Here is a 16827-nt window from a genome sequence, read left to right as displayed (position 1 = left end):
ATCATTGTTCCCCTGTCTGGAATGCTTAATTTTTCTCTTTCTGCTTTCAAGAACTTGCTCTGTAATTTTTGCTTGCATGAGTTTGACTATGATTTGTATAAGCATGACTGTCAGCATCTTCCTGCTTGAGTTGTTTTCCTGTATCATGAATCAGTAAAGTTAGGCCGTTAGCAAATTTGGGGATTTTCCAGTCATTATTAACTTAGACTCTCCTCTCCTTCTGAGATAATACTAAAGATGCTATTATTAACAGGCCTTGGGATTCATTTTTCCCTTATTCTGTTAATTTCCATTGATCTATCTTTAAGTTCATTGGCTCTTATTCCCTGTCATCTTCATTCTGACATTCTCTCCTGAACTATTTCAAATACTGTATATTTTTAGCTTTCCTACTTTCATATGGTCCTTTTGTATTGTTTCTATTTCTATGCATTTTTATTTATAGCAAACAAGTTTCTTTTCAGATAGTTGAGAGTAGTTATAATACATACTTTACAATTCTTATCTCCTGAAAATAATAATGTAAGGAAGCTCAAAAATTGGTCTCCACTGATTGTTCTATTTTTAGAGCAAGGGTTGACAAACTATGGCCCAAAAGCCAAATTCATCACACAACTTGTTTTGGTATGGCCCAGAAACTAAAAATGATTTCTCACATTTTTTGAAGAGCTGTTTAGAAAAGAAAATGCTTGTGAAGTAATTAGCCTCCAACTAATAAAAAAAATTTAAAAAAAGAAAAGAAAAGAAAATGCTTATGCTACAGAGACCATAGGTGGGCCACAAAACCCAGAATACTTTGTATTGATCCCCTGAGAGAAAAAGTTAGCAAACCCTTTTTTTGGAGAATGGGCCAGATTCTCTTATGTCAGGTAATTCTTGATTCTTCTTATGTCAGGTGATTTTGGATTGTCATCTGTATATCATTAAGTAAAATACTGGATCCTCATTTATTTTTCCCCAATGAAAGTTGCTTCTTTTGTTTTAGCAGGCAATAGCTGGGTTGGACTGTACATTCTTGTTATTTACATTACAGCTCCAATCTCAAGTCAATTTTTTTCATCTGGTCTAGCTGCTTTGTATCTGCTTTATGCATGTGAACATATTCGAGGATTCATCAGAGCTGTGGGCAAACAGGATTTGGGATTCCCTCTCTAGTGTTTTCCTTTTCAGGAAAGGAAACCTACTCCTCTCATCCCACTCCCTGACAGCTACAACTGGTCCAGCCATCAGTCCTCTGGATTTCTATGCCAGGGACTCTGTAGTTTCCCTGCCACTCAACACCACACACACAATTGACTTCAACTGTTCTGAGACTAAAAACAGTGAAAACAGGGAACTCCAGACAATTATCCTCCTCTGAGTGCGGACACCTCATCCAAATCCTCCTACTTCCCACCACTCCCTGGGGCTTTTAGATAGCTGCTTTTTGAAGTTTACCCTAGTTTTCTGAAGAAGAGTCTATTTTGCAGGATCTTAGCCATTACTGGCAGCAGAAATCACATATTTAGAATGTATGGGTTCAGGAAATTCTTATTCCCAGAACTTAATTACCATGTCTTAGCATCTGACTGGAAATAAAAAAATTTCTTTAAGTTCTTACAAGAAACCCAGTTCAGTTCAGTTCAATTCAGTTGCTCAGTCACGTCCAACTCTTTGCGACCCCATGGACTGCAGCACGCCAGGCCTCCCTGTCCATCGCCAACTCTGAAACCCAGAGTACAGTACAATTTCTTTCACATGTGAACAAGAAGACATATTAATGTGAATTTCTTTTATATGTGAATAAGAAGAATATCATAAGAAGACAATATACTTCTAAAGATATGTTCTAGGAACTACCTCTCCTTTAAACTAGACCTATACAACCAGGCACAATATAAAATTACATTAACTTATTTGATAATGAAATAAGAAATTAAGCTGATACCAAATTTAAGGCCAGCAAAAGGTATAATCCAAGAGTTGTAATTAGATAAATATTTGCTTTACTGGGGAGAAATTCACAAAAGATAGAGTAAGCATTTTAAAGTAGCATTTCTTCCATTCACAATGTTGTACAACCACCACCTCTATCTCCAAAACATTTTCCTCACCCCAAAATAAAACCTTATCTCCATCAGGCATTTACTCCCCATTCCCTCCTCTATTCCCTCCCTTCAAGGCCGTGGCAATCACTACTCTGCTGTCTCCATGCATTTACCTATTTTGGATATTTCATACAATCATAATATGTGACATTTTGTGTCTGATTCACTTAGCATAATATTTTTTTTGTTGGTCTGTTTGTTGTTCCTCTTATTCTAGTCCTTCGATGTCCTTGGTAGCTATGGAGAAGCACATGCTTTGAAGATTGGTCCATGTGACAGCACATATCAGTTTTTCATATCTTTTTACGGCTGAATATCATTTCATTGAATGTATGTATGACAACTTCCTTATTCATTTATTTGCAGATGGGCTGTTTCTATCATTTGACTATAATGAATAGTATTCCTATAAACATCAATTTTTTTATTGTGATAAAATATATATGTAACACAAAATTTTCCATTTTAACTACTTGCGTGGATACTGTTCACAAACTAATCTTCACAAGTAAGCATCACCACTGTAAATCTCCAAAACAATTTCATCATCAACAGAAAATTTGTATCCATTAAACAATAAATCCCCTTTCCTCTCTCCCCACAACCCAGCCCCTGGCAGTCACCATTCTACTTTACATCTCTATGAATATGATTAGTCTAGAGACTCCAAGTAAATAAATTACATAATAGCGTCCTTTCTTGTCTGGCTATTTCACTTAGCATTATGCTTTCAAGGTAAACATCAAATCTTTTACCAAATAAAAACTACACATTCCATAGCTTAAAAGCTACCAAAGTTTAACACTGTAATCAAAAGCAATGACATCATCAATAACCTGTTCAAAGTATCTTTTGCTGGCACCACTTCATTCCTTCCTCACAACTTCCTTGTGAGATGGGCCTTACAGATGAAGGAATGAGACTCAGAGATGAGTGACTTGCTCAACAACATGAGTCTCATAAACCAAACATGTATATTCAGGTCTTCCAATTCCACTCCCAAACTCCCAGTCCTTTTTAGTTTCAGGATTAGCCGCCTTCCAATCCACCCTTTATAAGGATGGTCAGGAGAGACCTATGTAGAAGAAACAGTCAAGAAGGCTCCAAAAACAAGAAAGATTTTGAGCCAGAACTTAATAAATCAATTTTTTCTGGGAAGAGGGGAACAGAAGGGGCATTCGAGGCAGGTGACCATCTGACCTGGGTACAGAGATGAGCCTGGTGGGTTTGGGGCAAGGAGGAAAGAAACAGGATGTGCAGAGTGACAGGATGTAACCTAATCTGATTTGAAAGAGTTTAGAAGAAATCTTTCTTTCATTCCCATCTACAATGGATTATCTTAAACAAGGACCTTTGTTGTTGTTGTTTTTTTCCTTGCTTCACCAGAATATACAGACAAATAGAACTTTAGTCAAAAATTACATGTCCCCCTTAGGGCTTCCTAGTTGGCATTGATGCATCTGTCTTCCACTGCCACCTGTACTGGGGCAGGAGGTGGGAGGGATGAATATCACTTAACACACATTTGAGCCAAAATCCGGATAACCAAGTAGGAATTAAGAATCATTTATTCAAAAACTTATGCCATAGGCTACCCTTTGTCCCCCAGAATTATTTCCAAAGATAGGAAAACAATAAAAACAAAAATAGCATCAGTTATGAATGTTACCCTGACCACAACATTCCAGAATTTGTTTCTTTTAAAAAAAACTTATTTTTATTTTATAGAAAATCCATCTTAAAGAACAAAATTCGTGGTTTTGTTATTAGGGGCAACATAGTTTAAGATATAAAGGCATTTAGTTTAATAATCACTCCTATAAAAAAGATATCTTTTTAAAAAAACAGATTATTACAAAAACATGAAGGAAAATTGAGAGGAGTAAAGAAGAGGCATTTTGGCGACTTCCTTGGTGGTCCTGTGGCTAAGACTTTATACTCCTGAAGCAGGGGCCCTGAGTTCAATCCCTAGTCAAGGGAGCTATATCCCACATGCCACAACTAAAAAAAAAAAAAAAAAGTCCCTCATTCCACAATGAAGATCAAAAACCCCATGTGCTATAACAAAGACCCTGTGTGGCCAAATAAATAAATTAATTAAAATAATATATATTAGACTATTGGAGCACAGAGGTACCATACTTACTTTAAAAAAAAAGAACAGGCATTTTTAATTTGTAGATATCAACCATTCATAAGCAGAAGAATCATAAATTTGATATTAATGAAAAGGTTTGTTGATCTACTAAAATTAAATGGTAAAGACTTCTTTGGACAACTCTGTATATCAGCTGATATATCCAGTGTCAACAGATGAAATTAGTGAAAAAGAAAAGTAAAACAGGTTAGCCTCAGCAATGGAAATCCAGTAAGTTCATGTATTTGAAAACCAAAACACAGCAAGGTTCATCTTTTCCTTAAACAAATCTTTCCATGTCAAATGTAATTTATTAACCTTTAAGCCCCTCATAGTTGAAAATTAGAGGAAAATATTTTAGTATACATGTAACTTTCTATGTGTGTGCCCAGTTGCTCAGTCGTGTCTGACTCTGTGATCTATATATTTTTACAAAATGCTTTAAATGTGCATGCATGCATGTTCAGTCACTTTAGTCATGTCCAACTCTGCAACCATATGGACTGTAGCCCACCAGGCTCTTCTGTCCATGGGATTTCCCAGACAAGAATACTGGAGTGGGTTGCCATACCTCCTCCGGGAGATCTTCCTGACCCAGGGATCAAACCCAAGTCTCCTGCATTGCAGGCGAATTCTTTACCACTGAGCCAATAAAAAGGGATGTTCGGTCAGTCATGTCCAACTCTGTGTGGTCCCATGGGCTATCACGCACCAGGCTCCTCTGCCCACGGAATTCTCTAGGCAAGAATACTGGAGTGGATTGCCATTTTTTTTAATTCCAAGGGATCTTCCAACCCAGGGATCAGACACAAGTCTCTTGCACCTCCTGCACTGCATGCAGATTCTTTACCACTGAGCCACCTGGGACGCCCTATGCTTTTATATAAAGACATTTAAAAAAAAGCTTAGACTATTAAGTAGCCTGACACTTATAGAACATGAACACATAAATATCACATCTCAAACCCTAAGCTACTTACGATAAACACCTATCTAAAGGACAAAAGCATATCATTTTACCCAGAAAAAGGTGTAAGATACGCCACTGAGGCTATTACTTATACCAGACAGAATTTAGGTCCTTGGACCAATCGTATTTTTTTTTTAACATAAAAAAGTTTAAACTATGCTTCCCTAAACTTTTTATTTTAAGAATATAGAGTTTTGCTTGTTTTGTCTATCTAAGATAGTTGTGTTCATTTGTTACCAGGTCACACAAAGGTAAACAGAAGTATCAAACAATGGTTATTAAATAACATGGTCAGAAAACAAATAGAATTAGAACCAGAAAATAACAACATTGGTCCCTAATTTCAGTTCTATCCTATAACTGTGATCATTCCCTCAAAGGCAGAAATTTTCCAAACAAATATTAAGAGTTGGTGAATTTTAAGGGGTATGTCACCCCAAGATACCAGGTACTAAAAATGAATCAGCCCAAGGAAACAGGAGCAAAGTAGCAGTGTTATGGTGCCACCCACTGGCTAGAAATCCTCATAGCAAACATGAGAGCCAATCATAAAAGGGAAATTACTGAAATAGGAAGGAAAATGATAATGATGATTCTGATTCATTGTAGTATCAGAAACTTCTAACAAAACAGAATCATCCATACTATTTTATTAGCACAAAGAAAGAGAGTAACTCTTAAAATGCTCACAACAATTAATTTTATTAATTTTGAAATGCAAGTCTACAATCTCCAAAGACTAAGACTTTATCTCATAGTCAAAACAATTAACATAGAAAATATCATTTTAGCTCTGTAGCAAAATATATGAAGACAATCAAAAGATGCACACTTGCATTTCACTGCTAAGAAAGAAATTGTAATATTAATAATATATTCAAATGTTAATGAAATGGTGTTAACCCCAGTTTTACCTTTATCAGGGAAGTAACAAAATACATGAAACAAAGGGCACGTCTAAAAAACTGGACTGAAAAACATGTTTCTCAAAAATTCTTAAGGAAAGGGGAAAGGGAAAAAGTCCTAAGAAAGACCATTCATAGAAACTAGTAAAAAATAAATGTTTTCTTTAAAGTACAACAGCACCTTTAAGTTCAAAAGATATTTACCTTAATACAGTCTCCACTTTATCTCAATGACATCCGTTTGTTTTTCTAAAACAGTTCTTTTCTTAAATGCTAACATTCTTAAAATTTCAGCATATAAAATATTTGAGTTATTTCTCCTCAGACACAACCTTCCCATTAAGACTCAGAATAATATATAAACCTTGACATCAGTTTATGGTGCATAGCACCCTACTGAATGTTGATCTCTGAAGACCAGATTTCAGAATTTCTCTGTAGACATGATCTGATCTTCCCTAATTAGAATTCATGAATACATTCCAGGCAGTCAGGATAGGCATCATGTTTTTTGGCTTGATGGTGATTATCACCTGGCCTGCAAAAGCCAAGGTCTTCACTCGCTCATAGACGGTTGATTGCAGATAAGAACATGGTGAGAAAAGTCAAATTCCCACAAACATAAATTGCTAACACCACCTTTTTAAAAACATAACCCTAAAAGAAAAAAAAATGAGATATAAAAAAGGAAACTGTAATCACTAAGGTTTGTGTCAATAAATAAGAAGAAAGAACTTACTTCTGCCTCAGCTGCAGTGAATGACTGGAGGATCTGAATTCTATCATCATCCAGGATTTCAACTGTCAAGAACAAGAACAAAAGTTTGTAAGGCCAGTGGGTATGCAGGTAAACTCATTCTCAAAGAAAGCCCTGATTTGGAGCATTGGAGGATTTCCAAGAGAGGTACATTCTCGCATTTCACATGACCAAATGTTGCAAACTTCCTGCATATTTAGGGCTCTTACAAATCAGGTCAAGCTGGCTACAGCATACATGTGAAAGGACTTTCTTCTAGTCAGAGTTCTAACAATCCAAGTGTTAAATACATATATTTTTTTAAATAGCAAGCCATAATCTAGTGGTTATCAAAAGTCCCTTTAGGACTCAAACCCCACACAACGTTGTAAATCAACTACACCAATCAAAAGAAAAGGACTCAAATCCTATGTATGTTACCCTATCAAGAGTCAAAAACCGGTAGGACAGTTTTTACTACGCAGTTCCGAAAAAGCTGCTGAGCACACACTAGACAACAAAGAGGTTGTTTTTAGAAGCCCACCTTAGGACACAAAGGACAGTTAGCCTAGAAACCAGGCGAACATGTCACTGACTCTCTGCTAATCTCTCCACTCCTGATGGCTACAGGTATCTTACCCTGCCTGCACTGGGGCCAAAATGGACCCGGCCACTAGAGAGCACTGCAAAACATTAAGTCCTTCTTATGTAGCATGCTGCTTAGCTAGCTATATATAACGCAGATGGCAACGTAAGTGATAGCACACAAGAAGTCTGTTCAATAGGTAAAATTCATCTGCAGCTTTGCCCTGTATTGACTATGGATGAGCATCTCTTCTTCCTCCGTCTCAGGGGTCTCTCAGCTCCAGTTATTCAGGGCTCTCGGTTCATTCTAGCCCCACGTCAGACCAGCATGCAAAGTAAAAAAGTACTTACAAAGAAGGCATCTTCCCTAAAGGCTGCCCTCTTTCCCTTGCATTTTACTCACAAACTCTAATACTAATAAATATAAAAAGCAAAGGCAGAAAATTTCCACTATTTTTATCATAGCCTGAGTGATGGAAACAAAGTTTTAGTAAGGTGCTATGAAAGAGTCAACCATTAGTGTGAAGAAACTAATTATATTCCAACAGTTTGTATAAAAGTGATTCTACAACACTGCTCTTTGAGCAGGTTACCTTTTCTAGAGAGTCGGTAAGCATGTATCTCCAGAATAATCTCTGTCCCAACGTGCCAGGCGACAAATCCAATCATTGCATAGGTTTTCCATGGGCCAGGAAGATTCAGTCCTGGCAAATCCATTCCCAGGAACATTGCTGCCACTACATTTATAAGAAAATACACATATTCAAATATAATTCAAGAGGTAACTATGGATGTATGTGCATACATGTGTGAATTACATCAAGTAAAATATACTCAAAGAGTTTGTGAGATGAATTAGATTAATAATTAAGACCAAGTAGTTAATTTAGTTCTTATTGTAAGACTAGAAAGGCTAAGATGGGAAATTATAATTATAATCTACCAATTGTTAAAAAAAGAGGTGCCCAAACTTTTAAAAATGGTTTAAGTCTGCAATGTAGGAAGGGGAAAAAGTATGGAAACCATTTCTGACTATACCTCCCCTTCCACGATCTCTACAGAACGTAGAATTTGAGGGCAGGAGATCAGCTTAGGTATTTATCACATAAAGCATCAAAAGGAGACACAGATGTAAAGAACAGACTTCTGGGCTCTGCGGGAGAAGGGGAGGGTGGGATGATTTGAGAGAATAGTATTAAAACATATACATTATCATATGTAAAATAGATGGCCAGTGCAAGTTTGTTGCATGAAGCAGGGCACCCAAAGCCAGTGCTCTGCGACAACCCAGAAGAATAGGGTGGGGAGGGAACAAGAAGGGGGTGTTCAGGATGGGGGTAGGGGAATACATATATACCAGTGGCCAATTCATGTTGGTGTATGGTAAAAACCATCACAATATTGTGAAGTAATTATCCTCCATTAAAATAAATTAATTAATTAATTTAAAAAATACTACAGACTCATACTTGACATTTGAAAAACACCTTGCCCTGGAAGGTACCATTCCCATGGAGAAAACCTGGGGACAGAGGGCTGGGTCCCCAAGCCCATTTCAGCCCAAACCATGACAGACCCTCAAGCTGAGTTGCTTATATGTTTGGTCATCAGCATAGTTTATTCTGCTGGCAAAGGCAAACACTAAAAAAAGTCTTAAAAGGAGGGTTTTTAAGTCATTTTTAAAACCTTGAAACTGAAATAATAGCTTAAATAGTTACCTCTAGAAATTACTTTCTGGATTTCAATGGTTAAGACTGATTTCTCCTCAATAACCAATTACTCCACTTACTAATGCATCTAAAAATCATTTAAGCCAAATTACGATTTGCAGTATAAACAGCTTTCAATTATATATGAATAAGTGGCATCGCAATTACTTACCTGCTATTATTCTAGCAGCTGTTCCCATACTCCAATGAGTCCAGTTAAACATTTTCCTTCTACCAAATAAAGAACCAGTCAGTATTCTTTAAAGAGATGGAACTACAAGAAATTCCCAAGAGAATAAAAAACATGTAATTTCCCTTATTGCTTAGGCATCAGGTATCTGAAATACATTTTAAAACCTTTTAAGTAAATATAATTTACCTTTGAATTTTATAAAATGCAAACAAAAAGGAATTGGCTTGCCAATTAATGATATCTACCTAAAGAGCATTTATAAATAAAGATTACAAGTACCTTGGGTCATGTAAAGGTGGTCTGAAAGCTGCCAAAAGAAGCTGAAGAACTGCTAAAATCATCACTATAAAACCAAGGTATGGGTGATAACCTGCATGCTGAACAAAGTTATATCATTTTAATGGTCTTAATCTTGCCTACCAAATCCTCAAATTAAAAATAATACAACAGAAGTAGTTTCTTAGGGTTTTTCTCTAGCTGTAAACATTTAAAAATAATAATAAACACAGTTCACTGAGCGTCTATGCCAGGCACATACTTTTTTTTTTTTTCATTTATTTTTATTAGTTGGAAGCTAATTACTTTACAATATTGTAGTGGTTTTTGCCATACATTGACATGAATCAGTCATGGATTTACATGTGTTCCCCATTTCAATCCCCCCTCCTGCCTCCCTCCCCATCCCATCCCTCTGGGTCTTCCCAGTGCACCAGCCCTGAGCACTTGTCTCATGCACCCAACCTGGGCTGGTGATCTGTTTCACCCTTGATAGTATACTTGTTTCAATGCTATTCTCTCAGAACATCCCACCCTCACCTTCTCCCATAGAGTCTAAAAGTCTGTTCTGTACATCTGTGTCTCCATTTCTGTCTTGCATATAGGGTTATTGTTACCATCTTTTTAAATCCCATATATATGCGTTAGTATACTGTATTGGTGTTTATCTTTCTGGCTTACTTCACTCTGTATAATGGGCTCCAGTTTCATCCATCTCATTAGAACTGATTCAAATGAATGATTTTTAAAGGCTGAGTAATATTCCATGGTGTATATGCACCACAGCTTCCTTATCCATTCATCTGCTGATGGGCATCTAGGTTGCTTCCATGTCCTGGCTATTATAAACAGTGCTGCGATGAACATTGGGGTGCACGTGTCTCTTTCAGATCTGGATTCCTCAGTGTGTATGCCCAGGAGTGGGATTGCTGGGTCATATGGCAGTTCTATTTCCAGTTTTTTAAGGAATCTCCACACTGTTCTCCATAGTGGCTGTGCTAGTTTGCTTTCCCACCGACAGTGTAAGAGGGTTCCCTTTTCTCCACACCCTCTCCAGCATTTATTGCTTGTAGACTTTTGGATAGCAGCCATCCTGACTGGCGTGTAATGGTACCTCATTGTGGTTTTGATTTGCATTTCTCTGATAATGAGTGAGTTGAGCATCTTTTCATGTGTTTGTTAGCCATCTGTATGTCTTCTTTGGAGAAATGTCTGTTTAGTTCTTTGGCCCATTTTTTGATTGGGTCATTTGTTTTTCTGGAATTGAGCTGCAGGAGCTGCTTGTATATTTTTGAGATTAATCCTTTGTCTGTTTCTTTCATTTGCTATTATTTTCTCCCATTCTGAAGGCTGTCTTTTTCCCTTGCTTATAGTTTCCTTTGTTGGCCAGGCACATACTTTATACATATTATCACTAATGCTCACTCTGATGCCTGATGGTTAGTTATCAATATCCCACTTCCACAATCGAGGGAACTGAGGCTCAGAGATGGTGAGTAATGTACCCAGGTCACACAATGCATAAATGGTTGTGATGGAATCTAATGACGGAATGCTGCCCCCTCCCACCAGTATGTTAGATGACCACTAACACCAGCACAGCCATCTGAAGCCCACCAAAGACTAGTTTTCATTCCAATCCCAAAGAAAGGCATGCCAAAGATTGCTCAAACTACCACACAATTGCGCTCATCTCACACGCTTGCAAAGTAATGCTCAAAATTCCCCAAGCCAGACTTCAGCAATATATGAACGGTGAACTTCCAGATGTTCAAGCTGGTTTTAGAAAAGGCAGAGGAACCAGAAATCAAATTGCCAACATCCACTGGATCATTGAAAAGGCAGGAGAGTTCCAGAAAAACATCTATTTCTGCTTTATTGACTATGCCAAAGCCTTTGACTGTGGATCACAACAAACTGGAAAATTCTGAAAGAGATGGGAATACCAGACCACTTGACCTGCCTCTTGAGAAATCTGTATGCAGGTCAGGAAGCAACAGTTAGAACTGGACATGGAACAACACACTGGTTGCAAATAGGAAAAGGAATACGTCAAGGCTGTATAATGTCACCCTGCTTATTTAATTTATATGCGGAGTATATCATGAGAAACGCCGGGCTGGAGGAAGCTCAAGCTGGAATCAAGATTGCCAGGAGAAATAAATAACCTCAGATATGCAGATGATACCACCTTATGGCAAAAAGTGAAGAGGAACTAAAGAGCCTCTTGATGAAAGTGAAAGAGGAGAGTGAAAAAGTTGGCTTAAAGCTCAACATTCAGAAAACTAAGATCATGGTATCTGGTCCCATCACTTACAGCAAATAGATGGGGAAACAGTGGAAACAGTGTCAGACTTTATTTTTTGGGGCTCCAAAATCACTGCAGATGGTGACTGCAGCCATGAAATTAAAAAATGCTTATTCCTTGAAAGGAAAGTTATGACCAACCTAGATAGCATATTACAAAGCAGAGACATTACTTTGCCAACAAACGTCCATCTAGTCAAGGCTATGGTTTTTCCAGTATTCATGTATGGGTGTGACAGTTGGACTATAAAGAAAGCTGAGCACTGAAGAATTGATGCTTTTGAACTGTGGTGTTGGAGAAGACTCTTGAGAATTCCTTGGACTTCAAGGAGATCCAACCAGTCCATCCTAAAGATCAGTCCTGGGTGTTCATTGGAAGGACTGATAATGAAGCTGAAACTCTAATACTTTGCCCACCTGATGCTAAGAGCTGACTAATTTGAAAAGACCCTGATGCTGGGAAAGAATGAGGGCAGGAGGAGAAGGGGATGACAGAGGATGAAATGATTGGATGGCATCACCAACTCAGTGGAAATGAGTTTGGGTAAACTCCAGGAGCTGGTGATCGACAGGGAGGCCTGGTGTGCTGCAGTTCATGGGGCCACAAAGAGTCAGACCTGACTGAGCAACTGAACTGAACTGAACTGAAGACTAGTTAGTATCTGCATATAAGGAACAATCAACCCAGTGTATTGTAATTATTTGTTAAGACCTCTATGTTTCCCGGGGCCAAAGGTTCTATGTGATTCCTTGTAACCCATGTGACTTGGGCTTCCCAGGTGATGCTAGTGGTAAAGAACACACCTGACAGTGCAAAAGACATAAGAGATGCAGGTTCTATCCCCGGGTTGGGAAGATCCCCTGGAGGAGGGCATGGTAACCCCCTCCAGTATTCTTGCCTGGAGAATCCCATGGACAGAAGAGCCTGGCGGGCTACAGTCCATGAGGTCGCAAAGAGTCAGACACAACTGAAGTGACTTAGCAGCAGAAGTAACCCGTGTGGCTTAACAGAGCCTAGTCACTCAAAGGTCTCAGCCAAGAAAAATCCTCAACACAACATCTTCATAGTTTCAGCTATACTCCTCCCTCAGTGATGTGTGTCGGCTCAAATCAACAGAGAGTGGGAGTAGACCACTTTACACAATTATGGCATTTAAAAACTTAAGAGAAGGATTACAAAAATGCTCTTATCCATGATATATTTAGATAGAGGGATATCTCAGTCTGTTGTCACTGATGACCATGCTTGGGTAGGCTCTAAAACCTGTGACCTAGAACAAGGCCATATGGTTTCTAAGCCAAGATAGGAAGCTTCTGCATTTAGGAACTAAAAGTTGACAGACAAGCACTATAAAAACTTTCAAACTGTGGACTCAGTTATGCAGATAAGTTACAACTTGGACTCTGGAAATGGAAATTGTCCCTATCTAATTAAAAATAGTAATAGCAGCGACAAAATTCTCTTATGTTTAGAATGTGCCAGGAACTATTTTAAGTGCATTCAATTAATTAACTATCAACCCTCAGAAAGCCTATGAGATAGATACTCTACTGTCTTCATTGGAGTAAACTGAGGGACAGAGAAGTTGGGCAACTTGCCCAAGGTGTTCCAGGTAATCCGTGATGACATGAGGATTCAAATCCAAGGGTCCAGCTATAGAATTATGCTTCTTACCTTTTTACCACCCTTGTCACAACTACAAAGACTAACAAGCTATAAAGTTTATAAAGTAAGCATTACACTTGTCTCAAGTACCTGGAGAAAATAAAGTGCCAATGTCTCAAGTCATATCAGAAAATCTTCATAATTTCCTTTAAAAAATCGGTTGACCAGTCTACAAATACTTAAAAAGCAGGAAGGAGGTTTCCTAGTAATAGCTATGACCCAAGATTCATCCATATTTGTCCTTATAGCAACAGCCCAAATTGAAATATTAAACTTTGATATCAAATTCTGACTGGCTGTTAAACTAGAAGAGTATACTGGAAACTCAGACTCTGACCTTAGGTACATCTCTGATTCTCAATTCAGTTCAGTTCAGTTCAGTCGCTCAGTTGTGTCCGACTTTTTGCAACCCCATGAATCACAGCATGCCAGGACTCCCTGTCCATCACCAACTCCCAGAGTTTACTCAAACTCATGCCCATCGAGTTGGTGATGCCATCCAGACATCTCATCCTCTGTTGTCCCCCTCTCCCACCTACAATCTTTCCCACCATCAGGGTTTTTTCCAACGAGTCAGTCCTTTATAAACGGTGGCCAAAGAATTGGAGTTTCAGCTTCAACATGAGTCTTCCAGTGAACACTCAGGACTAATTTCCTTTAGGATGGACTGGTTGTATCTCCTTGCAGTCCAAGGGACTCTCAAGAGTCTTCTCTAACACCACAGTTCAAAAGCATCAATTCTTTGGTGCTAAGCTTTCTTTATAGTTCAACTCTCACATCCATACATGACCACTGGAAAAACCAGAGCCTTGACTAGATGGACCTTTTTTGGCAAAGTAATGTCTCTGCTTTGTCTCTGCAAAGTAATGTCTCTGCTGTCTAGGTTGGTCATAACTTTTCTTCCAAGGAGCATGCATCTTTTAATTTCATGGCTATAGTCACCATCTGCAGTGATTTTGGAGCCCAAAAAAATAAGGTTTGTCACTGTTTCCACTGTTTCCCCATCTGTTTGCCATGAAGTGATGGGACCAGATACCATGATCTTAGTTTTCTGAATGTTGAGCTTTAAGCCAACTTTTTCACTCTCCTCTTTCACTTTCATCAAGAGGCTCTTTAATTCCTCTTCACTTTCTGCCATAAGGGTGGTGTCATCTGCATATCTGAGGTTATTGATATTTCTCCCAGCAATCTTGATTGCAGCTTGTGCTTCATCTAGCCTAGCGTTTCTCATGATGTACTCTGCATATACATTAAATAAGAAGGGTGACAATATACAGCCTTGATGCACTCCTTTTCCTATTTGAAACCAGTCTGCTGTTCCAAGCACAGTTCTAACTGTTGCTTCCTGACCTGCATACAGATTTCTCAAGAGGCTGGTCAGGTGGTCTGGTATTCCCATCTCTTTCAGAATTTTCCACAGCTTATTGTGATCCTCACAGCCAAAGGCTTTGGCATAGTCAATAAAGCAGAAATAGATGTTTTTTTGGAACTCTCTTGCTTTTTCGATGATCCAGCGGATGTTGGCAATTTGATCTCTGGTTCCTCTGCCTTTTCTAAAACCAGCTTGAACATCTGGAAGTTCACAGTTCACGTATTGCTGAAGCCTGGCTTGGAGAATTTTGAGAATTACATTACTAGCGTGTGAAGTGATGTGAAGTGAAGTCGCTCAGTCGTGTCCGACTCTTTGTGACCCTGTGGGCTGTAGCCTACCAGGCTTCTCCATCCATGAGATTTTCCAGGCAAGAATACTGGAGTGGGTTGCCATTTCCTTCTCTAGGAGATCTTTCCTACCCAGGAATTGAACCCAGGTCTCCTGCATTGTGGGCAGACACTTTACCATCTGAGATGAGTGCAATTGTGCAGTAGTTTGAGCATTCTTTGGGATTGCCTTTCTTTGGGATTAGAATGAAAATTGATCTTTTCCAGTCCTGTGGCCACTGCTGAGTTTTCCAAATTTGCTGGCATATTGAGTGCAGCACTTTCACAGCATCATCTTGTAGGATTTGAAATAGCTCAACTGGAATTCCATCACTTCTACTAGCTTTGTTTGTAGTGATGCTTCCTAAGGCCCACTTGACTTCACATTCCAGGATGTCTGGCTCTAGGTGAGTGACCACACCATCGTGATTATCTGGGTCGTGAAGATCTTTTTTGTACAGTTCTTCTGTGTATTCTTGCCACCTCTTCTTAATATCTTCTGCTTCTGTTAAGTCCATACCATTTCTGTCCTTTATCAAACCCATCTTTGCATGAAATGTTCTCTTGGTATCTCTAATTTTCTTGAAGAGATCTCTAGTCTTTCCCATTGTGTTTTTTTCCTCTATTTCTTTGCATTAACGGCTGAGGAAGGCTTTCTTATCTCTCCTCACATAGTAGGAATACAACAAAAGTTAACAGTGATAGTCACAGTATTAGAGAAAATTACTTAAAGTGTTCATGTTCCTTGGATACGCTTTCAACTTTCACCATTCTATAGTGAGAAAACTCATTAAAGTTACATAATATATATTTAAAATTTGAGACCATCTAAAAATACATTCCACTACCAAGTAATCTGCACTGACATTCTAACTCCACCCCTGACACAAACCATGTGAAACACTCATCAGATGATTCAAAAAGGAGAGAAAGAGGGACATGAAGATATATCTTTTTATGCATCATCTGAGGAAAAAAACAGCAATCTCCTTTGGCATCAAACTGAATATTAAACATATAACTATAATAAAAAACATTCTGTTTAAGATCTACTTACCCAGTTCCAGCCTCCTCTGTAAATAAAAGGCAGAAGAAAAGCAATAAAGGTGAGGGCAGAAGTAGTGAGCATGAGAGTTCGATGTACCTGCAAGAGTGAAATGATAAATGAGAAGAGAGATAACTGCAAAAGAGAAAGAAGCTGGTGTAACCATGAAGATCACAGGGTGAGATCCACAGAAGGCATCCATTCAGTTGACATATAACCACAATTTGTTGTCAGCTAAAAAAAATCTTACTATAACATTGAACTTTAAAGAAAAGTCTAAGCTGCCAACCTCATCACTCAGAAGCATCTGCCAAGACTTCACCTGCACAAAACAGCAGGAATGGATATTTTCACACACAGAGAGCACTTACTTGCCAAACTCATTTCCTTCCAAACACATTTATTAAGTTCTACCACCAAGTACCCTGGTTACATACAATGAAACTGCAAGGAAACAGAAAGTACTGTTTCCTGGGGAGCTTGGGATTTAATTGCACAGATAAGAGAAACATA

General features: G+C 38.4%; 1 protein-coding gene across 1 annotated transcript in view; it reads right to left on the bottom strand.

Moving 5' to 3' along the window:
• Positions 1–5961: 5961 nt before the first annotated feature.
• Positions 5962–16827, bottom strand: part of FRRS1 (ferric chelate reductase 1) — a 73343-nt gene continuing 62477 nt past the window's right edge. Inside the window, exons 12-17 of the mRNA XM_065908176.1 lie at positions 16327–16413; positions 9602–9699; positions 9302–9360; positions 8014–8157; positions 6839–6900; positions 5962–6756 (exon numbers count right to left, since the gene is read on the bottom strand). Coding sequence (XP_065764248.1) covers positions 6664–6756; positions 6839–6900; positions 8014–8157; positions 9302–9360; positions 9602–9699; positions 16327–16413 — 543 coding nt within the window. The 3' untranslated portion in view covers positions 5962–6663. The remainder of the gene's footprint in view (positions 6757–6838; positions 6901–8013; positions 8158–9301; positions 9361–9601; positions 9700–16326; positions 16414–16827) is intronic.

Source organism: Muntiacus reevesi, chromosome 1, assembly GCF_963930625.1.
Source record: "Muntiacus reevesi chromosome 1, mMunRee1.1, whole genome shotgun sequence".
In the NCBI taxonomy this organism is placed as follows: Eukaryota; Metazoa; Chordata; class Mammalia; order Artiodactyla; family Cervidae; genus Muntiacus; species Muntiacus reevesi.
Note: the sequence above shows the minus strand (reverse complement) of the source record. Positions and strands in the feature narration are given on the sequence as shown.